General features: G+C 37.4%; 1 protein-coding gene across 3 annotated transcripts in view; it reads left to right on the forward strand.

Moving 5' to 3' along the window:
• adarb1b (adenosine deaminase RNA specific B1b) overlaps positions 1–26,951 on the forward strand; it is a 124,954-nt gene that overhangs the window by 72,205 nt on the left and 25,798 nt on the right. The window contains exons 1-3 of one of the 3 annotated variants that reach the window (XM_044132924.1): positions 6,288–6,501; positions 7,754–7,806; positions 10,961–10,995. In XM_044132924.1, the coding sequence (XP_043988859.1) occupies positions 6,460–6,501; positions 7,754–7,806; positions 10,961–10,995 (130 nt within the window). In that variant the 5' untranslated portion in view covers positions 6,288–6,459. Of the gene's footprint in view, positions 1–6,287; positions 6,502–7,753; positions 7,807–10,960; positions 10,996–26,951 lie in introns of those variants that run through there. The other 2 variants (XM_044132926.1, XM_044132925.1) reach the window with 2 other exon arrangements.

Consider the following 26,951-nt stretch of genomic DNA (forward strand, 5'->3'; position numbering starts at 1 on the left):
GAGTTCGCAGTACAGATTTTACCTGGTGGTTCTGGATCTTTCTATCTTTGTGTCTCTATGTGAAGTTTTTTTTTTTTTTTTTGGTCATAAGCCAGCTGTGATGGCCACCTGCCCACTTTGCCAAGGCTTTGGCAGCTTCCCAGATGGTTGACCCAGATAGTCGAGAGAAAAGGAACAAATTGTTTCTCAGACTTGCTTTAAAACGTGCACCTGCGAAGGTGCTCCGCATGCAGAGATCCACCTGGGCGGGACACCTGGATGTTTACTGGGTATGAACCCTCAAACGTTCCTGATGTAGCAATTCTGTTACTGCGTGACTCTTTTCAAAGTTTTACAGCTGCAGACCAACATTTGTGATTAATTGGTTGTTTATTGTAGCAGACTGCAAATATTTTAACCCATGTGTTTCATAAAGAATTGGAAGTGCATCAAATTATTCAGACGACTCATCTTTTAGTATTTGCCAAACATTTGCAAGACACCTTTAGTTTCTGTTCATGATGCATCTCCTAAACACTAAGTCTAAGGATGAATGTGCGTCTGCAGTTCCATGCTCCTAAGTCTGATGTTCCTAAGAGCAGTTTTAAATGACATAATGGAGGAGCATTGTTGTGATGATGTGCTGATGACAAAGTGTTAAGAACAGCAGCTTCTTTTATGGAGTCGGATTGCAAAGTCATATTTCTCTCAAGCTATACTTGGTAGATACAGCATTTTTATAACACCTTTAGGTAACATAGTCGATTGAGCCATAAAATTACATTATGTCCCTGAAAAGACATAATAATTCCCCTTTAACATTTACAGGCTGCAAACATTCACTACTAAAACCAGATGGTTGCCTTAAGTAATAATGCAGTTTGAACAAAAACTTGTGATAAAAAAATGTGCAATGATAGCAAAAAAGCAGAGATTTACCTCCAAACTCCCCCCACAAGTTATTTTTTCTCCTTTTGTGTACACTGTTCTCTTGTCCTGAAGTGGTCCAAGAGAAATAAATCAATGCAACTTCAAATCACAAGGGTGTAAGATCAGAAAAACTGAGAATACTACAGCAGTACTTGGGCTGATAACCAAAGAACTTGTAAAATGTTGGAACTGCGTTTTGTTTTCAAACAGGAGGCGACCACTTTGACTTTCCTCTCTGTGATTGTGGGTGTTTAGCTGCAGTCAGGTGTGTTTCAGTGCAGTAATTATCCTCAATGTCACGCCGCATTGCAATGCAGCAAAGATCTCTCTTGTGGGGGTGTTTTATTGCCACCGGGTCTGTGTGAAACTGAAATTAAGCTGACTGTTAAAACATTGTAATTTTAGGCACACTACAGCGGTTGTAGCCTTACACACCATCTTATCTGTGTTTTTACACTGTTTGTGTTTTTCCTGTGGTTTTAATGCCCCCTCCCCACTTCTGTGGAACACAGGAAATGGAAAGTTGCACCAGCAACATGGCCACCCAGCAGGCCAGAAAGATAAATTGGCTGAGAAGAGGCTCGTTCGTCACAGCAGAAATTGCTGACGTGTTCGTTGCAACATATAACAAATACAACAAAGAGGGAGAGGACAATTCAAGTGAGAGCAAATGTGCTTTTTCAGCATAATGGGACTCTGGCTGGGTACCCCTGTTGTGGATAATGAGCAACTTATGAAGCTGTTTTTTGTGTGTGTGTTTTCAAGGGCAGAGAGCGGGCACGGCTCGTCTCCGACATGCTATTCATCATCTCATCTGTGTGCTACTAAAACGTCCTTGGATCTCTGCTGAAAGATTGACTGCTCGCTGTCTGTCGTTTTAAATCACTGTTACATAAATGGTGTCAACACCTCCCAGTTCAAACCTATATCTAAACATCTTCATCCCAATCAAGGGTGACATCAGGTTCATTAAACTGAGACCCCAGATCTAGGGCTGAAATGGTTTATCGGAATGAATCGATTATTTAAATAATTGTCAATTGTCAGAAGTTTTACTAGGAGAATGCAGACTCAGAAAAAAGGCTGTTTGCTGAGAAAACACAACACATTCAAAGCAGTACTTAAGCCAAAACTGTGCAAAAATATTTACACGTCATGTTTAAGAAGAAAAAAGACCTTTCTGTACAAATATTTTACCCGAAACTCCTCAAGTGGCAAAGTTTTAGCTTCACCTGTTCAAATTCACTAAGGGAATGGTATTTTATTGCGTATAAGGGTACATACGCAATAAAATAAAATTATATTGCGTATAATGTTTTCTTCTTTTAAAAGAAAAGATTTAATTATTTGTTTTATTTATATTTCTAATGCATATGTAGTATAGTTTAAAACCAGCTTAAGAGGTTAAGTAAAATAGCTTTAAAATATGACCTTTTTTAAAAAAAAAAAAAAAAAAATCCAATTAATTGCTTAAATGTCAGAATAATCAAATAATCATTTGTTACAGCACTGTCTTGATCCTCCAGTTCCTAGACTTTTTCTTATTCAGTTTGAGTAAATATTGAAACAGAAAATTGTTTATTTCCTGCCCCATTGTTTAAATGATCCATCCATCCGTCCATCAATCAACATCCAGACTGCTCAAAAGCAGGAACTTGTTCACACCATGTTGGTTTAGTCGCGTTTGCTATGAAAACAAGAGTTTTCTCCTTCCTGCTGCAGCTCTGCAGGATCAGAGTTGAAACGAGGAAACACCATGACAGCTGTGAAAGAAAATCAAAATAGCTCAGCTTTATTAGCAGTCACTGCAGCACCTTGTTTATGCTAAAATAAAACTGGAGAAGCAACAGAGTCCGAGGAGGCGTGATGCATTTTGACATGCCTTCTGTGTTGTGCAGCAACATCATCTGTGACTCAGTTTAAATCAGTCTTAAATATGTGCAAAAAGCACCTTGAATTTGAAAATAGCTTTGCTGGCTTGCGCTCTGCTGCCCTTTTCTCGCCCTTCCTCTATTACAGTTTGTTGGCTTTGCCCTTTTGTCCATCTTGCCAACAAGGACAAACATAGAGCGGCCTATTGTTCGCCTGTATTGAGCTGACAAGTATATATATGCACATATATGTGTCTGCCAACACACACACAAAGATTCTTGTCATGTTTCGGCCAAAACTCCCAGAGCCACAGGCAACGACTCGGACACATCCTAGTCAGGAAAAGAACCACACCCAGTAAGCCAGTAGTAAGAGTTAATGGTTGGCCTCGGAACTGGTGGGAACTCCCATGGGAAGAATAAACTCCTTTCTATTCACAGCCCTAATTATTTAAAATTCAATCTGAATTACACTCTTCTTTTGGGGGGAAAAGGCAGTGAGCTTAGCTGATGGTTTGTCCTGAAATCTGCGGTCAGAGGTTTCACTCTGGAGTCTAATTTTAGAGAAATGTACCACCTTCATGAATAGCTTTTCCTTCTCTGCTCACTTGCTGGTATAAAAGACAGTTTTAGCTTTCAGTGATGCCACATTTAATCTACGCTTCTCAATAAAGGATGCTTTTTTAAGTAAAATTTGTTCATTTTTCTCCACCTTAATTCTAATCTTATTTTGCTATGTCACCACTAACCTTCACTGCTGGCAAATATGTTGAGGCCATGTGGCTTCTGTGATACTCCACTGAGCCACCAGCTGCTTCGTCACCTGCTTCAGCGAAGCCTCACCAGGAGCTCACAACACACATCCAAATCCTTACTGCTGGTCAGATTCATCATGGATCTAACCAGGTGATTATTGTCTGAGGGCAAAATTCAAACATATACATATGTAGCAGTTTCAGTTTGATTATGACCTCTGCTCAACTCAAAGTAACTCTGACTTCTTGAAAGAAAATTCTGTACCGTAGGAGGAAAATAGAAAAGAAAAATACTCTATATTTTGACCAGTTTTAAGCTGTTCACATAGAAGTTATAGTAGTTAGCATTAGCTTATAGCGTTAGCTTGTTGCGATAGCACAACTAGCATGCTGCATCCTTCAGCATTTTGTTTTTTTCTTGTCTGTCTTATTATCCTGAAAATATGCCTTTAATGGAAATTTCATACCTTATGCTTTATGTTTTGAGTTGCCTACTCAAACTTGAACTCCTCTCTAACTAAATCAATCTGAATATGCAACATACTGGTACATAATATTGACTTCATTAGGCTTAGAAACCACACGGATGCCATTGTTGACAGCAATTGTTCCTCTTGTCCACATTTTGTAATGTCTGCTTTGTAATTTGGATTTCTATAGCTGACATCTGTAACTTCAAACATTTGTTTTAAAGAGATACATAAAAGAAAGTGCTTTTTGACATTTACAGATTGTTGCTGTTGACTCACAGCAAAGGGAGCTGTAAAACAATAGGAAGCATTACAATACCCAGTCAGGATGGTGATTCAGCTCAAAGTGAGAGGAAAGATGTTTGTTTTCCCTGTTGGGTGCATCTAAAAGATTAAGCAAGTGCAAGAAAAAGGGATTCGTGCACATAAACTGAAAAGGGTTTTGGCTGAGTTTAACTTTTGACCTTTTCCTACCCACACTTCTCCTTTTCCTCCCTTCCGACTTTCATTTTCCAAACCAATTTGCACCCATTTAGTTATCTTTTGCACATCGATTTATTTCTCTTGGAATGTGTCTTTAATGAATGTTGGTGACAAATGATCTGCTGGCTTCAGAATGCAGCTGTTTCCTATTGATTGTTGTCCTGATCCATGTTCATGTTACAAAACCTGAGATTATGACCCTACCAGATGAAGTAAAATTAGAGTAAAGTATCTCCTTCTGCTAATCGATAACTTTTACATGAGACATATAACCGCCTTTTCTTTCAGTGGACCATCTGCAGATTTTAATAAATTACTTTAAACCACTGGTTGTCAATGTAGATAGTAAATAAGTTGATGAATAATGGCAGTAAGTCTCCTGTAACAGAGCATCTTTTTGCATTAAAAAAGCATAAAACTACCAAAAAGTTAAATTAGCAGCACCCCAAAAGAATATGTTGGAGCATCAGAACAGAAGACTAAACACAATACATATTTCACATGTTCAAATACAGAAGAAAATAATAAAAGCAGAGTTTGATGTAGAAGGAAAAAGGAGTTGAAGAGATGTAGCAGCCAGGTCTTTTCCAGGCCTGAACCAATTTTTGGATATCTTTGGGATATGAGATGCTGCTTCCAATTTTGACCAATTAGTTTTACTTAAAGGAGAAAGAGAGAAAAAAAACATTCTTTAAGTCATTGAAGTTTTGAAAACAAAGGAAAATTGAGGAATTACACTTTTATCCTCTATGCATCACAGCACACACTCATATTCCTTATATAATTTTTAATAAACTCATTATAAGTTTATCAAAGTGAAAGCTGATGATTTAAGGATTTATAGACACACAATGTTGGGAGTTCTTGGTTTTAATATTTATTATAGGGGCCAGTGAGGGGCCAATAATCTCAGATTGATGACCAATCTGAACCAATGTAGGAAAATTTGTAGATTCCCATTTCTGGCTGATTGATTCACTGTTAACTAAAAAGCTAGACACTTTTCTGACTTTGTTAATAAAGACAGGTTTGTTGCAGATAAGATCATTTTCCTAAATCAGAGTAAAGAGGCTTATAAGTTTATTTTAGACTGAAAAAATTTGCTTAATAAACTGTTAAATAATTGAAGCCTGCAGGTCGGCTGACTAAAATCTACATTTGATTATGATCTTGCATTCCAGCACAGTTATAGCAGTTCTTGTTACTGTGCTGCCCTCTGCTGGAGAAATACGAGTAAAACAAAAACATTACCGTGGGGTAATGCGTTTCTAGGGACAAAAAGTGGACGCAGTCATCCGGCGTCTCTGAAAAACAAAAGCAGTTCTGTTTACACGCACCACTTTGTATCTGAACTGAATGATGTCACAGTAACTGTCAGAGAAAAGGACTTAAAAAGCATGTGTTACCGTGAGGAAAAGTAATTTAGAGTTTGATTAAAACATTTTTTTTGTCATTGCACCAAAGGTAGGTCAGCGGGAGGGGTCAGTGTTAATGGTGTGTGTGGCCAGTCGTTACTAAACCACTGGCCTAATTTTTGGCTGAATACTGCGAGCCATGGTTTACAGTCACGCACTCCTCTTATCAGTTGACTGATTTTTCTTTCATAACCCACCGTTTCTAACATGCCCAGCCTCTCAAACGTAATTACGGTCCAATATGGTATCAAGTTCTTTCTCTTTTTTTCTTTGGCCTGTGGTATGATCTGAGAGGAGGTCTGCAGCTACAAAGGCTCACCCCTTCTGTCTCTCCTAATCTCTCGCACCGTCTCCCTCTCGCCAAACTGTGAGTGTTGCTGACTTCCTCACAAGGCAATGAGACTCTACTCTGGTCTGTCTGGATGTTTTTCATCTGCGTTCGTTCTCGGATATTGAGGCGCTGCAGGACACACGCGTATCTGTCGGTTTGCTTTTTCACTTGTTTTCCTTTTGAGATAACTGCTTGAACTTGGAGTTGAAATAAGGCTGCAAAGAAATGTATTTCAGAAGCTCTTCAGAATCTAAAGGTTTATTGAAGGTGAGGTTGTTCTTTTCTGCTTCTCTGGTTCTTCTTTTGCTTCTTCTTTTTTAAACACCAGCTTGTTTAAATTGCTGCCAGTTTAAAGTATTTTTTTAGAACTTATTTCCATTGGTTTTTGAATCCTAAACCTGTGTCTGGTACAATACTCTGCTCTTTTTAGAAGATGCTTGAAAATCTTTCAAATAAATTTATCTCTTAGTTGTTCTCATCTACTGGAAAAAAAATACCATGGTTTGAAATATTTGTTTTTAGCACCTTAATATTTTCCTTTTTACAAAAACATTTTACAAGTTTGGAGTCTTTCTAGATCATCCAGAATCCTGGTCCTCTTGTGAGATTTTCTATAGGATTTAGATCTAGGGGCTGAGATGACCATAAAAGAAGGTTATTTTTAATTTTATTTTATTATGTTCTTTCATACTTTTTTCATCCAGAAATGACCCGCTGACATTTAAAATGTAATTTATTTATTTATTACAATATATTTTAAAGGGTCATTATTTGCATTGAATCTGACAGGAAACTATTTATAAAGGATGCCAGATGAACATGCCAGATGCTTCACCATATTTAATAGTTGGGAATTTTCTAACAATGAATCTTTGGGTTACATTCTGTCTGAAGACAAATCTGGGTCTGCATTCAGTCTTAAATATTACAACTACAGTTCTTTAAATTGTTTGCTGTGACTGGAAATAGACGAGCTTTGAGCATCTATTTGCTCACTTGTGAAATCAAGATACCATTCAGTGGCATTTTCTCTTGTCTTTTCCATTTTAATGAGCAGAAAGGAGAAGTTAATCTCAATTCTGCTTCGTATTTATATTTATAACCCAGATATATATATTTAGACAAGTAAACATTCTCCTACTAAAGATTTGAATCTGAACCCTAAGATGTGACTTTTTTTCCACTTATCCCAGTCTAGCCCAGTAAATGGCACCTATGTGGAATCAAAACAGGCAAAATTTTAAGAAGTAGAGCTCTGCAATATTTTGAGTCACAACCATCCATCTTTTTAGTAGCAATATTGCAATTCAAAAGGACTGCTTGGATGCAATATTTAGTAGTATATTTATAGTTCATTGCCATGCATGTAATGTCTGTCTTTGATTGCTGACATGCTAACAAAAAGTGGTGAAGATTGTAAGCGATATCATGATAAGAATATTCATACAATAGTATCTCAGTTACATGTTTTCCTGGTGGCGCTGCAGCCCTAAAACAAATACTTTCTTTGGATCTTTAGAAAGCCGGAGGAACTATCGATCCAGACCAGCTTCAAAGAACCAGGAGAGTCTGGTAGGTTGGAAAAAAAAACATGAAGAAAGGAGTTTGGATTTAAATACAGTGATGCATGCACCATATACTTCACTTTTCCCACATAATTTTATGAAACTAAAGCATAACAAATACTCTTCTAAAATAAGCCTCATTCCATGCCCATTTTAATCCCCAGACAGACAAAAAGTTAAGGACTACTAATAATGGGTTTATAGAAAGAATAAGTGAAAATGTGCTAAATTAAATTATGCTGTAGTTATGCTGTTTAAGGTGCCGTTAATTGTGGCACCAGTTATATTCTATTTTTTTAACATGGGATTCTGACCCACTGAATTATTAATGTACTTAAATTAAAATGTGGATTTTTCGATTTTAAATTATTATTTTTTCATTGTGGGATTATGCTGCGACCATAAGATATGAATTTGTTCACAATATTTCCACACATCTTCAGTAGAGTAGAGAATACTGTTAATTTCTCACTAATCTGGAAAAAGCTGGAGAATTCAGGATAAATGCATTGAGGGTAAAGTAAGCTTCATTGAAACACATGTTAAGTCATATCCCATCCTTGGAAATAGATTTTATAATTCATGCAAGCGTCTTTGGAAACACTTGAAGGAGGGGAGAAAATATTGTTCCCACTTGGGTTATTCATAGATCTCTGTGCATTTTAGTTGAACATTCAAACTGACCACAGTAGCCTGGATTTCCTCCCTTTAAAACAGTTTAAGAGCTTGTTTTTACCGAGGACCTTGTCTCACTGTCAAACCACACTAAAGATCACCAGGAGGTCAGCTGAAGCGTCTTGAATTCATTCTGGGTGACCACAGCTTCTCTCCGCATCTCCTCTGAGTCAGTGCTTCAAATGCCAAGGCCGAGAGCGCTCTGAGCGGGGTTTTCTTTTCACAACTTTTACAATATCACATGCTTCTTTGACTTTATTGATGCTGGCTCGCAGAATGTGCATGGTCTATAAATTTAAATTCTGTGGAAAATGGTTGTTATGGTCTTGATTTGAGGAAAATAAAGTAGCGAACTCTCAGAGCAGATGTAAGTCAGCCAAGGCAGTGGTGATGGAAGTTGGCCGGCTGAAGTTATGGCTGGCCTGCACACAGAAGCATGAATGAATTTGCGTTTGGAGGATATTTATGTTCATCATTTACTTTCTCATACTTATTCTCTGCCCCACAAACATTAACCTGATTCTGTTGGCATGTACCTTCCTCTTATTCACTTAACCTTTAACTAGCACTTTAAGTATATTTAATGTAAAGCAGCTGAACCTAAAGAAACACTACATATTTGCTCTCTTGTGTCTCATCAGTATTTTTGGAGAAAGCCTTTCTTAACTCCTCCTGTTCAACTCATTCCGCCTCCCTGTCTTCATTTCCACGTCTCAGTTGAGCTTTTCTTCATTTCTTTATCTTATGTTCTCACTCGAGGGTTTTTCTCAATATGCTCGCCTCGCTTTCCTTTGTACTTCTCAGGCTTTAATGTCTGTTATTCTCCCCCCTTCTCGTTTTGCATTCCTGCACTATCATCCCTGTCCCGGGGTGCTATATCTAGAAGAAAGACAGCAGAGCTTTGAGGCTTTCTAGTTCTCACAATTGCCTGGAGATTCAGTTAGTTTTAGCTCTTTGGACCTTTTGTACAATTATTCATTGAGAAAAAACAAACCCAAATTAGGAGCTATATGTTGTAACATTCCACATGGATGAGCCGGATAAGTGGCGATGGTGGTAGGAGTCTGCCCTGTAACTGGTAGGTTGACGGTTGACAAGGACTTAAATATTCTGGTGTCTTATTCATGAATGAGGAGGAAATTGAGCGGGAGTCTGAGAGGTGGCATCTTCAGTGATGTGACCACTGCAGCGCTTGACGTTCCTAACCTTGTCTGTGCCTTTTCTGTGGTCATAACCTCTCGATACTGACCAAAAGAACGAGACTGCGGATTCAAGTGGATGAAAAGAGTTTCCTCTGCAGGGTGTCTGGGTTTTCCTGTAGAGATCCAGGAGGGACTCAGAGTAGAGCCGCTGCTCCTCTATGTTGAGAGGAACCTGTTGGCTCGGGTTTTAAGGCCGCTTTAACACCTCTCTGTTGAGTTGTTAAGGAGCCATCAGGAGGAGATCCAGAGGAAAACATGCTGGAAGGGCTATATTTCTGGCCTGGAAACATCTTGGAAATGTCCCCCAGAGAAGCTGATCCAAATAGCTGGGGAGAGGGAGGTCTGAGGATTTCTACTCAGGCTACTGTTGTCCCTCTAACCCGACCCCAGATTAAGAGGAAGATCATGGACCATGGAAAATCTCTGGTGCCAGACCTATTGGCACAAATGCTGATTATCTGATTCAAACAGTTGAATTAGCTGCCTGTTTACTTAGCTCTGCACATGAGTGATTATTTGATTTTTGGTTTGTTGAACCAGGGCGACAGATGAAACATGCAGAACACCGGACCTTGACTGCTAACTTTGGGATCTACTGCTGAAGACAGTATAGGGTCCAGACTCCTCTATTTTTGGTCTCTTCTCTGTAGCTCAGCCCTCAGGTTTTCTGAAGGATTTTAGTTTAGGGACTGAGAAGAAAGTTTAATGCCTTCATGTTCAGTTATTATCCTACTGAAAGGCTCACATTTTTATTTTAAAGGCAGAGGCCACAGATTTGTATTTTTTAAAGTATCTCTGTATTTTCAATAAGGTGTCTAGCTCTTCCACCATACTTAACAAAAGGGAAGGATGGTTTTGCACATAGTTTTTTATAAAATAATTTTTATGTTGAGTGGTTCATTTTGAAAACTCCATCTTATTATTTTCTGACCAAAACACACATTACCAGTATAAGGTCCAGTAGAGTTTAACAAACTGGTAGAACAGAAAGTCACAGTAAGTCATGGAGGAAGGATCAACTCAAAAAAGATAAAAATCTATTTACGGTAGCTTCAGTTATATTGTCTGTTGTTGTGGTGCTGACAACTCAAAATAAAATCTGTATTAGTTCATTTAGCTGCAGATTATTTATACATCTCCTGAGTTCTGTATGTCTCCTTTCTGGTCCAGCACATCTGTGAAAATGTGATGACTTTGTGTTCCAGTGACAAAGATGTCTCACTCTGCCAAAAATCCTGCTGAGTACTTACCTGGAAAATATGTTTTTCTCCTTGTCTCCAACAGGTTTTTCCAGTCACAGACTTTCTGCAAGATCAAAGGTCAGTGTAATTTTTTTATTCATCAAGAACACTTTTATAACCCAACGAAAATGTTATTTAGAGCTGTGTTATCATAAAATTTGACATGCAAAGAGCCACATTTAGTTTTAAAATGCAATTGCATCTTAAGACCACTAGAGGGAAGCAGAGTATTTCTATGCAGAGGCCACTGTTTAGGCGACTTTTACACTTGTTAGGGAATAAGAGTTCACATAGATAAAAAAAGAAAGTAAAATTACTTATCATCTAACTAGGTTGAGTGACTGTGCATTGTTGAGCTCTCTGTATGGGTGTGTGTACTGCTTTCTCTTTAACTACAGCATGTTATAGAGCAGGAGCATAATTAAAGGATCTTAGTTGATTTGTGTGTAAACTACCCCCAAAAATTATTAAATGAGTTAGTTGGGAGATGTTTTGGCAAAAATCTGATGGATGGATGGAAATATCCAACATGTGTTAATTCCTACCAGTCTCTCCTCTCAGCCAGTCTCCTCCTTCTCAATCCCACTCTACTCCAGTGCCTCCCCTCTCTGGCTTCTGATAGGGCAGCCATGGAGTCAACAGAGGAGAGAAGCAGCCGGAGGAGGAGGAGAGAGAGAGAGGGATGGAGATACAGTTTGGGTATGAGGGTAGAAACAAAGAAACGCTGCAGGTGTTGTGGAGTTGAGCATGTCTGTTCCATGACTTTACTCAGAGGGTGAAGTGTGATAGCATTGGCTGTCAGAGGTGCAGGACTGGTAGGCTGATTCCAGCTCAAGTTTTACCTTATTCCTTCATAGCGGTTTAGTTGATTTTAGAGAATATTGTGGAGTTCGAAAGCATGGCCCTTTTTACCAACGATGTGCACAGCCTGGGCTCCTATTACTGCCTGATCCGACGCAAGTTTAAGAGGAGGCGGAAGAAGCGCTCCGAACGCAAAGGTAACCCTAAGAGTTGAAGTTCTGTCGCCTTTTCTGATGCTGAGATGCAAACAAGTGTTTGCAGCTTTGAAACAAATGGTTCTACGTTGTTTCTTTATGACTTTATGACTGCTTGCAGAGTCCAGAATATTAAATTCTTTTTTGTTTTTTATGACTGCATATTTACAGCAAAGTTTATCCTAAACAGGTGAATTTCTGTCAATATGTGAACACAGTTAGTTTGATTTAGTCCTTTTCCAAGTTTCAATAATTTTGGATAAAAAAGGCATGTTGATACTATAAAAATGTTTTAAAATTTGCATTTTTTTAGTAAAATAAAAATTTTCCTTTTATATCCATGTTAAAAGACATCTTCTCTACAAAACGGGTGATGTGACCAAAATTTGTCTTGTTTTTTATACGTTTGAAGTCCATAGTTTGAATTATTTTTGATGGGCTAAAAGGATCTCTGTAGAAATCTACAGCCTTGTTATGTACAGATACAATAAGAAGTTTGGGTGGGAAAATCTTTTTTTCCTGTAATGACTTAAAAAGTTATTTTTACCCCTTGCAGATTTGGATATGAAATCCTTATCCCACCAAGTAGATTGTTTTGACGGGAAATGAGACCGAAACCTCTACAAATTCAATAAAACAATGTAAAGGGAGTGTCTGATTTGGAAAAAGTATTAATCCATATACTTTTATCAACCATTTTTATTTAAAAATTTGTAGATTTCTATTAAACCTATAATTGCTGCTCAGCTTCTTGCATGTTTCCAAAGTTGCTTTGACCTTTTTATCTATGATGTCGATATCTTAGTCTTTGAGGTTGCAAGACCTCTCTTCCATTATCCAATTCTTTAGATTATTCATCAAATAAACATCTCCAACTTGACTGGACCATTTAAAAATGATTACTTTCAGTCAAAAGATATTAGTAGGTCAGCATAGTCTAAAGAACTTTCCATCAAAAACACTTTTATGATTACAAGGAAATCTGTTTGCGTGGAAGCAAAAATACAAAGCCAACTGCGTCTGTATAAAACCTTTGCAAAGACATATAGAAATAGCTCACTCTTCGACAGCAGGTATTTTTTTCTAACAGTTGGACATAAAATTTTTTGCAAAATTTAATGAAAAGTTGCTAAAAGTGCGGAGTGGAGAAACGTCTCTGCAGTTCTTCCAGACGCGACAGCAGTATCTACTATAGGATGTGCAAACTTTTTTGTTTAGTTTTTGTTGACTGCATAAAACATTCCAATAAATCATTTTCTTTTCCAGAGAAAACAAATCGATTAAATGTCAGCATGTTAAATATCAGGCAATAAATGAGTTCTATTACTAGAGTGAACCCTAAAATATCAAGATCATCTCCTTTTTTTGCCTGAAGAGACTCCAGAGATCTGTTTTCTTTGTCTTTTTTCCCCTCCGTGTCTCTCTGAGCGAGGCGGGTCGCGGCTCATCATAATTGAAGTTGAATGACGAGAGCCCTTCAGCGCTCGGAGCGTTTCTCTCCTGAGTTTGCTGCTCTGCTCCGGGGGATTAACCAAACAGAGAAGGTAGTAATTACTCAGGTGGCCACAGCTCAGCAGCAGCATTAGCCATGTCTCAGCCACTTGCTTTGACATCCGCCAACCTCTTCTGTACCACCGCCTCACCTCCGCCGTCAAGTCCATTCATCCAACTAAGCCCACCTCTGCTGAGGGAGCATTTTTTTTTATCCTTTGATTTAAAAACTCCAGGTCTGCTCTCTCAGAGTGAATATGTCTATCAGTATTACCCAGCTCTGTTTCCCGCCTCTTTTATTCTCCCACTCTTATCACTTGGAAAGGAAATTTGCACTTTTTGCCAGAGAGAAGCGATGACGAAGCAGGAGGAGAAGGAGTCTGGCCCGACTCTTACTCTGCTTTAGCTTTCTTCGATTTCAGCTCTTTAGTGAATTCCTAGGTTCTTGAGTTCCTAGAGGTTTTTTGTTCGTTGCTGGATCACTGATCATTTCAAACTAAATCTGAAAATTTCTTATGTCGATTTCTCTTTATAATCTGGAAATGATCTCAAAATTTTCCCACCAAAGCTGCTTGTGTATCATGGATTATTCCAAGACTTCTACCTCACTTCCAAATTACGTTATTTTGTGGACGATGACGATCATTTCCTGTGTAAAATTGTTGTTTTTTAAATATGAAGCTGTCGGCTCACTAATCAGCTCACCTCAGGGAAAAAGAGACATGAACACTGGCTCTTCCCTGTTCAGACATTTCTGTCTTCCATGTTTTATGACAGCGACATGACAAAGACTGAGACCTTCAGGCCGTAATTATTTCATGTCACTCTACGCAGCCACGTTGAAACAAAGCACACCCGCTTTTAGTTTTGTGTTCTGCATAAATTGGACATAATAAAAACAATCTGGTCTTGACGGGATATTCAAGTTACTTAGATCTAATTTCAGCTGTAAATTCCATCCTGTTATTATTTAATAAGCCAAAAAACGGTGAAAGTGGAAAGTGGTTTAGTAAATTTAAAACAACTAGTTACAATTTTAAGAGACCAAGCAGACAGACAAATTCTAGCCTCAAAAAACAGGATATCCTGGCTTGAAAGGATATTTTTTTAATGCTTCAAGTAACTTTTAATCTGATGTTTAGGTTTAATCTATTAAAATCTGTTGAAGTCTTGTAACGTTAGTTTATAATTGAACTTTAGTATATTCAATACTGCAGCTAATTAAAATAATTTAAAGTCAAATGAGATAAAGCAATAGAATTTAACATTGTATCAGTATAACGTTCTTAAAAATGTTATTTATTTATTTAGGTGATTTTAGCATTTCCATATACTAGTAAAAAAACAGACATTGCTGAACAAAATCAACCAAACAAAATGAAACAAAAATAGCAAAAGAAAAAAGAACAAGACAAAACTAATACAGAAATATATGAAGAATATTTAAATTCCTATCAATTACAAGAACAGAAGGTGTAGGTCCAAAAAAGGTATAAAATGCTTATTTAGAAAATTATATAGATAATTTGCTTTTTATAAACAGCAAATTATCAAAATCAAGACAGAAAAATCTTTTCTGCATATTTTTGTCTAAAATGTATCTACATCAGTAAACGCAATAACAAAGCATAGAGTTTATAAAGACTGGAGTCAGTTATTGTATGAGTGATACTAAGTATGAAAGACATCAGCGATGACCTTGTGAAGAGTTTATTACTTGCCTGTCAGTCAGGGAAGGGCTTTATTAGTAAGTTCAAGTTCATCAAACAGTGAAAGAGATTACCCATTAGTGGAAAACAAGTTGTGACAATTGAGAATCTGTCAAATAGTGGACATCCGGGTATATTCACCGTACGATCAAACTGTGCAATATCCAGATAGATGATTTTAAACTCTACAGGTCTCAGTAGAATAAATGGTGAAGTTGATGAGAGTAGAATTAGGCTGCAAAACATGGAAAGAGAAGGGAACAAATGTGGGATAATGGCTTAGGTTTGCAACCACAGGAATTCAGACAAAAATATCTTTTGGACATATGAGACCATAGTACAGACGTCTGACCCAATCAGACCAAGCAACAGACTCTGAATATCAGCAGGAAAACCTCATACTAATGTCAAGCACCAAAATCCAGAGCTTAAAATGATTTAAATGTTCTGGTGGGAATAACAGAGTTGTGCACAAACATATCCTCAAATATATTTAGTTTTTGTGACTGAAGCAAAGACTAAGCCAAAACTCCTCCACAACATTGTGAGAGCCTGATAAAGACAGAAATGTGATTCTACAAGTCATTGGATCATAGCTTATATGGTTTCAAGTACAAGTTGGATTTAATATTTTAAGAGCCCATAAGAGTAAGCAAATGTTTTTCTTTATCGTAATTGTCTTGCCATTGCTGTATATTGCAGGAGCATCCAAACATTTTGTCACATGGGCCAAAGTAGTGACCAAAATAGTGTTCTTTTATCTACTCAACATTAAATAAACCAGGCAAGCAATACTTTAATTAAACAAATAAACGAGTTGCATTTGTTGTTGGAAAAGGATGTTTCCTTTTAAAAACACTTTTGCATGTTTGCCTTACTACAGTAAATGTTCTAGGTATCAATTGGAAAAAAAATAGAAGAAAATTGAGTAATTTCTAAGCAGTAAAATCTGGATTTAGGCCAAGTTTAAGTGTTGATATTTTAGATATTTGAATTTGTATCTTTTACTAAGCTATTACTCAACTCCAGTCTTTGGATATAAACTGAATGATCTATCAACCTGTTTCTATGTGAAGGATTGTGATTTAGCTCTCAGTGAATTAACATATAGCGCAGAGTGACTTTCAAAAGACTCAACTTAAGCATATCCCTGGTGCATCTCTCATAAATGTGCCAAACCATGACACTTGCAGACGATGCTTTCCAATGGGCCGTATATGAAAAATGGAAAATGGGGAACACAGGCCTTTTCTGCCTCGCCAGCAAAATCTCTAAAATGAGCTTTTGCTACTTGAATAGTGTGGGAGGGGGTTCTGTACCGCCTGACGCTTCAAAACCATTGCTGTGAGGGGGAAGACTTTTCATTTAAGATTTTTTTCTTTTTTCTTTTTTTCTTTTTGTAGCTTAATTTTTCACTTCTTCATGTATTTTTTCAAGCTATTTGTAAATTACTGAAAGAATCTGAATGCCTCACATTTATTATTGGTATTTTCTTTAAATTGATTAGCTGGCCTTGAACAGCTCAGATTAACGTCTGACATCCACAGCAGATGAAGCCAAATAGAAAACACAGTCCCATTCATTTATATTAGATCAAAAAAAGAGCAGATGATTAGAAGCAGTGCCTGGCTGAGTACTGCAAACACAGCAGCACTCTGTCATAATAAGAAATGAGTTTTGTCTGCCTGTCTCAATGTAATTAGCTTTGATTAGCATGCTGCTAATGACTATGACGGACTGTCGCAGGGGGAAAAAAACTCTACTCTGTTGTGGGATCCTTCAAACCGCTGAGGTTTGTTTAGCTGACTGTGAGAAATCTCAAATCTCTGCAGAGATTTGAGATGTCATAAATATGAGATTGTTTTGCCTTTTATTATGCACACTTTATAATATGCTCTGCAGAGAAGGAGCTAGACCACTACTCCGTCTTCTTTCCATTCACCTCTTTGTCGTCTGTCACAACCTTTTCCATCCGACTGAGGTCTCCCTCCATGCCCTGTCCCAACTGTCCATCAATTCCACCTCATCTATTTGACTGCAGAAAGGCCACGAGGTGTGAAATTCAGCTCCTGCACGACGCTGTCTGCAGTCGTAGCCCCACACAAAAATTTTACATGGATTCATCCACAACTTTGCAGCATTTTACTTTCGGACCTCCCCCCCTCACACATGGGTGCACACAAACATGTGGAAGTAAATGCAGTCAGGATCATTTCACCAGGCCTTGGATGTGATAAATGATGGTAGGTATAAGGCTCCATGGACATCAAATCAAGGGGAACAGTGGGGCAGAGGACATTGGTGTGATTGGGGCCACAGCTTTCAAACCATTACTTATTTTCCCATAGATTGCTTGACAACACTTTAGAGTAATTTTTGGCTGATTCTTAACTTCTTGGTTTTTGTACTTTGTTGTATGATAGGTTGGTAAAAGAGCAAAAGATGCAGGAAAGCAATGTTGGCAAGCCAACACAGAGTAAAAAGATTGTATAGACAGGACCTAGACCTTGAAAATGTGATCTCAAGGCCAGTGCTGAGTACTAAATGCATTTGTCTTTACCAGGTGTGTATTTTAAGTGTCTTTGTATGATGGAAAATGTAGTCAAAAGTCAGCAAAAATGGGTTAATTGTAACAGATTAGTTGCAATAGATTGATCCCAAATTAATGTTTCGATATCGTGGATCCCTAGTTTTAAAGTATGTGGATTTAGCAGAATTTAAGTTTGTTAAAATCAATGCCTTAGACCATAACTCAACTGAACAGTGTCTTTAATTCTTGTAGACAAACATTAAGACTGTGTATTATATGTACATGTATAATGTACATATAAGACTTCATAGTCCCTGAAGATGGGCTTCCAGACAAATGTCTGACTGACTGCTTCATCAATTATAGATTAATAAATAGAGTCCTCAAATACTGAAATATTCAACAGCTGTAACTGCAACCCAATTTCAAACAAAGCAGTCCTGCTGTTGGTTCAGAGTGACATTCCTGCTGTCCTCTGTCTCCAGTCTGAGGACATGTTCTGCTGTTGTTGATGCCTTCACGCTGATGCAGGGCTCACACTGAGCTGTTTTCTTCCATGAACATGTGAGCTCTCAGGAGCCTCCAACCTGTGAGCTCGGTTTGCGGCGCTGAACATTGAGCACAGCGTCGTCGGTGGCCCTCCGTGGGCCGAGCACGCTCACACATCCGAAAATTCGCTCATTTCCAGACACACTGAAACGTACACTCTTTTCCCCACAGGCACCCGGTGCCTATGCTGTGTCATAAATCAGAGCTGTCAAATAGATTTTACAGCACCTAGTGAAAAGAGGAGAGGCAGCCACCCAACAACCTTGAAAAGATGGAAGAAAGCGAGGAGTTGTATTATTATCAAACCTGAAGCCTGGACCTCAGGAATCTGTGAAGAAGAATAGGGCAGTTTTTCATGAGAGAACATGGATGACAGATACTTTGGGTGGTGTAACAAGGACCGGCCCTGAATGCAGCAAATAACCAGAAAACATAAGCTTCACATGGTTAGCTTTCTGTTTTTTCTTTCTTCATTTAAATATTTGAGATCATGTCTTTATCGTGACTGAAGTCAACATTTAGTTCAGAAATGGTGTGGTTGTCCAGTTCCTTCACATACTCTTAGATTGTGTCCACTTGGTTCTGAAATTTGAGACATTACTGGTGGTTCTTAGATTATTTCTCTTTAAAATTCAAACACCTTAAACAAGTAATTTTATCATTGACTCTTGTGAATCTATTGTGTGTAAACAGAAGGAAAGTGTTTCCTTTTGTCATTAAATTTAACAAGTTTCCATATGTCTACTCTTTGCTTTTTTCCCCATCAACAATTTTTTTTCACAAGTTTTTTTTTTTTTACTTGTTGACCCCACTTGAAACAGGCGACATCCATCTCTCACTGGACACAGTCATTCCTATCACTCCTACAGATTAAGTCTCATTGTTTTTTTTTCCACAACTTAAATGGTCTTATCTCCAAATATGTGAATAGCCAAGCAAATTTTTTGTTGTGGACTTTTGCTAATGTTGAGAGTGCTTTGACTTGACTTTCCCTAAATGAATTATTCCGGATCAGTTCAAAAGTGCTAATTTACAAACTTTCAATTGAACAAAGTTTGATATATATTGAAGTTCTGATTATTGACAATGAAAGCTTTTTCAAGTAGTTACACGTTTATGTTATGCTCTTATTTGGAAGTGGATTGAGACTGTTCGATTTCCTCTGCTCTCTTTTTTTGCCAATAATTTTATTTCAAACAGGAAACACAGAGAAACAAAATAAAACTGACTGTGGAGAACAAAGTATTAAGATAAATCCAAACTCTAAGGGCATTGCAGAACATGTAAATTGTCTCAAAATTAAATTGGTGCTTGAGGGTTGTAGTGTTTCAAGGGCAGATATAATTTGAATTGAAGTTAGTGCTTTTGCATTAGTTTCCACAAAATACCATGTCTGTGTAGTGGTTTAGTGTTAGCAGAATCACTGAATGTAATGAATAATATTCTGACGTATTGAGATGTACATTGTAGATGTAAGTCCCATATTACCATCCAATGACAATAACGGGTTTTTGTATCCATCATTGTCCATTGTCACATTAGACTGTACTAATTGTTATGGAGAGGCTTAATTTTTGTATTCACTCACCTAAACAATGAATTTCATGGATATTAATGCTAACTCAGGGGGATTCTGAGTGTAAAACCTGAAGTCCATTTTTATTAAGAGCTCATTGGGTCAGATAACTTTCCCATCCGACGCCATAAATCCCTCTGATTGGAGGAGCCTCATTGGTTATCATCGTCTGAGTAGCTGCCTCTTAATATGCAGAGTGGAGGGAAGTACGGACATCCAGCAGCGGGGCTCAGAAGGCAAATCACTTCTGGCAGTCTAATTCACCGGTCATTAGAAGGGCCAAATTGAATAATGGACTCAGAGGTGAGTTGTGTGTGTGTGTGTGTGTGTGTGCTCATGTGTAAGTGTATCTGATGAGGCTGGGACAGCCATGTTGGGTGAAAGTGTGTGTGAGGGTTTTCTGCAGCCCCTTCACTTTGGCCCATCAGTTTCAATCTGGTTGGACGACAGGCGCTCCTTCTTGGTGCCAGGACCCCTCTCCATTAGGCCACCGCTGCCCACACGTGTACTCCATTAGGCGACATTACCTGCTCCGTGCCTGGAGACACCTCCTCAGGAAGCAGGAGGGTGGAGGATGGTGCAAAGCTCCTCGCTTCACACAAAAAACAAAAAGACCCGATCCTGTTTCTATTAAGATTCTTCCTCTCTCACACTCTTCTCTCTGTAATCACAGGCCTGCCAGAGCCTTATTGGGTAAAGTAATGGGATTGTAGGGCAGCGACAATGGCACTCACTTATCCGACTGCATACATCGGCAGTAACAATGAGCCGTGTGTCTTTAATCATACATTTTCCTAGCTTTAGTTTACGCCCTCTTTTACTGTTAGTTTCCAGTAAATTCATCTTTTTTCATTTCTGTTTGTGTTTATTGTCTTTTAAATGAACATTTCTGCCGCTTTGAGAAGACAATTACTGAAAGTCTTTAAATTATCCACTCTATGTTGCTGAAGCCTTAAATATTGAATGGCTGCTAAAAGTTAGAATGGGAGAAATTAGTTAATACCGAATCATTCCTAACAGGTTTGAGCATCTTGGTGGTTGGATCAGACCTGATAGAATAGGAATCTGAAAAGGGAATTTTATTTTGGGAATGAAGGAAAAATCGGACAGGAATGAAATGGATTGGGTAGAGGTGGCTGCCTGGTGGGCCTATCAGTCTGTGTTAGAGCCACTGAGAGGATTGTCTCACAGGTGGGCTCTCCTGCAACAGCCATTTCCCCTGGCTATTTGTCTCTGTCCAGTTTCTTTCCCTTCCCCTTGCCCACTTTTCTTCTTCTTTCATCTCCTCCTCTACCTCATCTTCGATTGCTCATCTCAGTCTCTCGTTCTTGTTCGATCTCTTCCTTCTCTTGTTACACTGATTCTCTACTTTTGCCTGTTTAAAACTTTTACCTTTTAGGCAGAGAGAGCATTGGTATTATTAATATAAACAGAGATTAAAGCACCAAACTACCACTTTTCTCACTTTATTCAGAACTAAACCAGTAAGCTCACCTTTTTAACTAATATGATTGATTTTTAATTATTGAATGATTGTTATACAGTACTACGATGAAAATGTTTTAAATCATCCCTGTTTTTTGCAAACCACTTCTAATGACCTAACATTTGCGTAGAAATTTAAAATGGTCCATCCCAGCAGTTTTTCATGTTTTCTCAAGGTCTGGAAAGTTTTCTCTGAGTTTTTGTTCCTTTTTTACTCGTTTCAAATCCTTCCCTTGAACTTGATAATGACAGGGTCTTGTTCAGTTTGAAGAAAAATTACTTAAGTAAACAAATAGAGTGTAAGCAGTATTTGAAAATCAGGTCTTTGAGAAATGATGAGAAATTCATCATTCTTTAGTTGATCATCGACTGAACCGAAAGTTTTCAGCTGTTACCTCATTGGTGCTAAAATCCTACTTAATTTTTATCAAAAGAAATTTATATTTGGTATATTTTATAGATTTAACAAATTGATGGGCACAAGCATGTCTTTATGACAGCATGCATGTGATACACGCATCAAATTAAAATAGGTTCTTTTCTCAAGTTTAGGTTTTTTCTATTATTAGGTCTGGATTTACCAGCCACCTTTTGATGTGCACATTGCTAGTACCCATTTCCTATAGAAATGCTTTGGTTCCTGATTCAACAAGGTGCCAAGCACACCTTTGTTCTTGGGTCCAAGTTGACATTAGAGCGTCAAGCAGTTGCAGCAGATTTAGGGCACTTTGTTGTGAATGTCCTGTTCCACAACATCCCAAAGGAGCTCTATTAGATTGAGATCAAGAAACCGAGTTTGAGATGGCTTGAACTTTTGACATGACGCATTAACCTGCTGGAAGCAGCTTTAGGAAGATGGCTACACTGCGATCATAAAGAGTTGGTCAGCAAAGATTCTCAGATAGACTGGTCAGTTGGTAGGAAAAGGCCAGAAATCTGTCATAAAACACTGGCACTGGCCAGTTACCAGTCTCAAAGTACTGCGCAAAACTTAAAAAGTTACGATTTCAGACCCATTAAAGTTTTACTGGGCATAAAAACCAAGAATAAACCATTAACAGATATGTACATAATTTGGTTATTCAACAAGCTATAAAATCTTTCCCTAAAATAGTTTTATACCGAAAAGCAACACTTTCCTCATTCTGCTGGCATTCATTTTACTATGTGTCAGGCTCTGCACTGTGTTCAGCCACTCAGCTGGAAACGGACCATATAAAGCCTTTAGAGCAGATGTTTACCACTGGTTTCCTTGGAGGTAGATGTTTTTGGTAACTACCTCATGTATATCAACCCCTCTTCCAGTGTTGGCCCGTTGTAATAACATCTGTGTCAAGAGCAAATATGTACGACCTCATGTTGTGTTTAGTCTGATAAAATAAGTGTGAAATTGAGCTTTAAGAGTTTGGACCTAAACCAGTCAAAGAAAAGGACTGCTGTAATGTTTTTTTTTTTTTTATTTAATTGGATTAATATGTTGAGAAGTTTCATCCAGTATCTGTCAAACTAAATTCCAGGAACTTTAAAAATGAGACAAAGAGGCTAAAGATTTTATGTGTATGTGTGGGGTTTAGTACAATGCTAATCAATGTATTTACTTTTCCATCTAAATAATATTTGACCATTATCAGGAGCATAACTGCATCCTTTTTGTCTTGATGGACAATGGAAGCTGCAGCAACTATTTAGCTACAGTTTCCTCTTTGGTCCAGCAGTCGAGCTAAATGCCCTACCACAGCCCTGCAGATGCTAGAGGGGATCATAGCTACTCACTCTGGTGATTTATGACCCCACCCGGAGCCAGTTTAAGAAGCCTGTGTGCCTGTATGTGTGTGTTTTTGTTAAATTGTTGAAGGAACATATAAGCAAGCAAGACAGAGAGAGGCTAAGAATGTGTGAAGTAGGATAAGTAATGGGTTGATGGCACAAAGAAATGTTGGGTCTAAAAACAGTAATGTATGAGAAGATGGTATTTTAATGTATGACAGTAAAATTTGAGGTTATTTGGTGTTCTAGTTAAACAGCAGATAGACTGTAGTAAATTACAATTTTATGTGTTTAGATACATTAGAAAGGTTTATTTTTCAGTTACATTTCAGACTACAATGAACTTCTGCCTATTCGTGGTTCAGTATCTGTGGAGCTTTCTGTGGGACGTAATTTGCAGATAATAAGCCTGTTTTTCTTAGACCAAACCTAAAATATTTCAATGAAAGTGCAGTTTGGGGAATTATAATGCCTAATTATTTTGACACACGATTGGATGTCTGTAGAAAAGCAGCGAATTCATAAGTGCCATTCATTCTCCTTGGCGGTGATTGACTGAACCCCCAAGAGCAATGATAAGAAAGACCGTAGCTTAACTTTTGTTAGCTTTTGCAGTAAATCCAAAACTGCTTTTACTCTCTGCATTAATAACTATGCTTTTGTAGGAAATTGTGTGCTTTTTTAGAGAGGTGTTCATGGACAGTTGTGGCCCCAAACCTCTACGAATACCAGGGATCCACTGCAACTAAAAAAATGCATCTAGCTACTAATTTTTCTCTTTAATCTGAACAGTTTTAAAACAGAAACCTTTTGGAACTATTCACTAATGTATCCAAGATTCTAAATTCCTGTGTTATTTCCAAAATGCTCATAATACAGTACCATGGTATTGGAAATTAGAAGATAGTGCATTGCTGTAAAGCAAAACCTATTCTGCTATTCCTGCTGTGAAGGAGGATGCCTATAAGTTTGACATTTGAAACCATCTTGCTCTGAAGGTAACATCCAGACTTCCTTATCTCTGCACAGGGTATAGCCAATCAGCACCAAGGAAATAAACATTGCTCCTGGGTTGACTGCATTGTAAATGCCAGCCACGGGTGTGTCAACTAACATTGAGCCTAAGTGTTAGGTTCAAAAGCTGTATTTATTTTTGAAGAAAAATATTTTAGATATGCTTTTGAGAAAAAAATCTGTGAATCTCCCCAGAAACATCCGCAAAGAGGTTAACCACAAATACTGAACTGTACTGATACTGTGCACATCATTCTGTTGGCATGTTTTCTTTTCACGTTACTCTGTTCTGGAGGTTATTGAGTGTTCTGAACAGAGCCTTGTCCTGATCCCAGTGGACTGTCTTTGCTGAAACTTGAAGTTGATTGTATTTGAACATTACTGCCAAAACAGATATGAAAAATGTTCAAAAAGAAGGTTGCTCATACCTTGTTAGATCATTCCCTGGGAAAAATCAAGGCTGCCAAACCAGTAGGGTCCAAGTCCAACAGTAAAACAATGTTTAATCATTAATATTTGATATTTATTTTCCAAAACATACTTCAAACTTGTTTTTACGTTGCCGTGGTGGAAATGTGTGAGCAGGTTTAGAAGGAAAATCAATCAAACACAGAACTTAAAATACAGCTGTATGGTCGGCTGTGCTGCAAAGCTCAAAAAAATGTGTTTGTTCTTTATATCCAGGGACACTATTATCTCTTTCCTGGCCTTTATTACCTGGCCTCTCAATCTTCCCCTGCCTTTATTTTTTTCTGTGAACCTTGACTCCGCCAGCCTCCTGAAATGCAGTCCTCCGTAAAATCCATCAAATAAAAAATTCATATTGATACTCTGGCTCTGTTTTTTTGCCACCTTTCTTTACTTCCACCATCAGCACTCCCTGATGATGAATGACTGACTGTCACATATAAAAAGGCTGGAACACAGTAAAAGGTTCATTCTCTGCTTTTTCTATACCTCTCTGCTCCTGCTGCTCTATTTCTTTAGATTTGATCAATTTTTCATAAGAAGGTTGTTTTTTTCAAAACAATAAGAAGGTATTACAGTTTTAATACTTTTTAAACCTATACATATCCAAAATATTTAGCTGAACATCAACATTACTGAATTTGGGCTTTCGGTTATTTTTATAGAAATTTAATATAAAGCTTTTTTTAATTCTCACTTCCCTTCAAACTGGAAAGTTTTACAGTTACAGGGGAAGAGGCAATTAATACACTAATAATAATTAAATTTAAAAAAATTATTGGTATCAAAATTAGGAGAATAATTTATAACTTGTAAAGCAAAAACAAGATAAACTGGTTAGAAATCCGAATGAATCAACTGCAACCAAAAGGGCATTTAAAGAAGTGGTAAAGTTTTGCAACCTCATGCAACCAGTTTATTTCACCTTTTTATTCACCGTACCCTGCAAGGTTTGACTAGGCCACTCTAGAACATTCAATTTGTTCTTTTCAAACAGGCCAGTTAGAAAAACTATTATCCTTTAATGAATGAAGTGATCATCTAAAAACTGCATTTTGTATTTATTTATTTGTCTGATGAATATGTTAAGGGGAAAATACTTTTTCATTGCAATCTATAATAATTTATGCACATGAATATATTATAATATTTACTATAAATATTATTTAGTCATTTTGCTTTAAGAAACTTGCCAGGTATTCTGCTCAAGTTGAAGGCCAGATGCAGATAGTCTCTTTATTCTGCTTGAAGAAATCATTCAAAACTAAATGAACTAAAATTTGAACCACACTTTTGCTGCAAGAATGTTTCTCATCATTGGGTTGCTAAAAGTCAAGTGTCAGATTCTTTGAATCTTGTTCAACATTTTCAAAACAATGACTTTGAAAAGTGTTTTGTAATATTGTAGATAACATTTATCCTTTAATTTTTATCCAAATCCCATTCATCTATGCAGCCTTTGGTTTTTCTTCCCTACTTTGGAAATTTTATCTACAGCAAAGGTTAGCTGTATTCAACAAACCTTATACAAAATAAATTCCGACACAAATGGGACAAAACATTTTCAACCAGTAATGAACTATAAAAATTAAAAGCCAAGTTTTTTACTGCAACCTTCATTAAAGTTGAGATTGTTTTTGTAATTCATTCACCGTCTAGGTGTAATTGAAGGCTGTAACTCATCAGTACGGTACTTTATCATTATAGCCATTGAATGGATTTTATTACTGAAGCAAAATATCTCTTATTTTAATGATATCCGATGATTTATGAAAGACTAAAGTATTACAATGTGTTTAATGCAAGATTATGAATATAAAGCTTCCAAGAAACTTCAAGTTTTATGGTTCTGTCTTCATTTAAATACAATTTTTGAAGGAATTAAATGGATATTTTACACCAACAGTGCATTAGTTCATGTTCTACTTAGGAACGTTTAGATGCTTTATGCTGTACTGTGAAACAATTTTCTTAAATCTTATAGTTTTTATGTAAGGATATATAGTTATAGTATCTAAATAAATACTTACTAACAGGAGATTGCTCAGGTTATTTTGGCTTTATTAAGGGTCATGATTTCTTTACGTTAATTAGTCAAGTGGTCAAGTGATACATCTTATTTAACATTACATGTATTCATTAGTGTGATTTAAGCATTTTAATTGTTGGAACACAGCCACTCAGTAACAGTGAAATGTAACAGCCTTTCTGCCACCAACAGTCATTAATTATTCATCGTAACAACCGAGGCACCGTTGCTCTGTGTGTGTCTGTCAGAGATTAAAAGGGAGTCACAGCACAACTATGAACCGTATTTTAGTGAAATGAATAAAAGACGACATGGTGAGATGGGTGTTTATATCTACATTATTGATGAACCAAAACCAAACATGACAACACACATGGAAATTTGGAAATTTCCATGTGTGTTTCCATCCTCAAAATGAAAA

Source organism: Gambusia affinis, linkage group LG11 (assembly GCF_019740435.1).
Source record: "Gambusia affinis linkage group LG11, SWU_Gaff_1.0, whole genome shotgun sequence".
Classification (NCBI taxonomy): Eukaryota; Metazoa; Chordata; class Actinopteri; order Cyprinodontiformes; family Poeciliidae; genus Gambusia; species Gambusia affinis.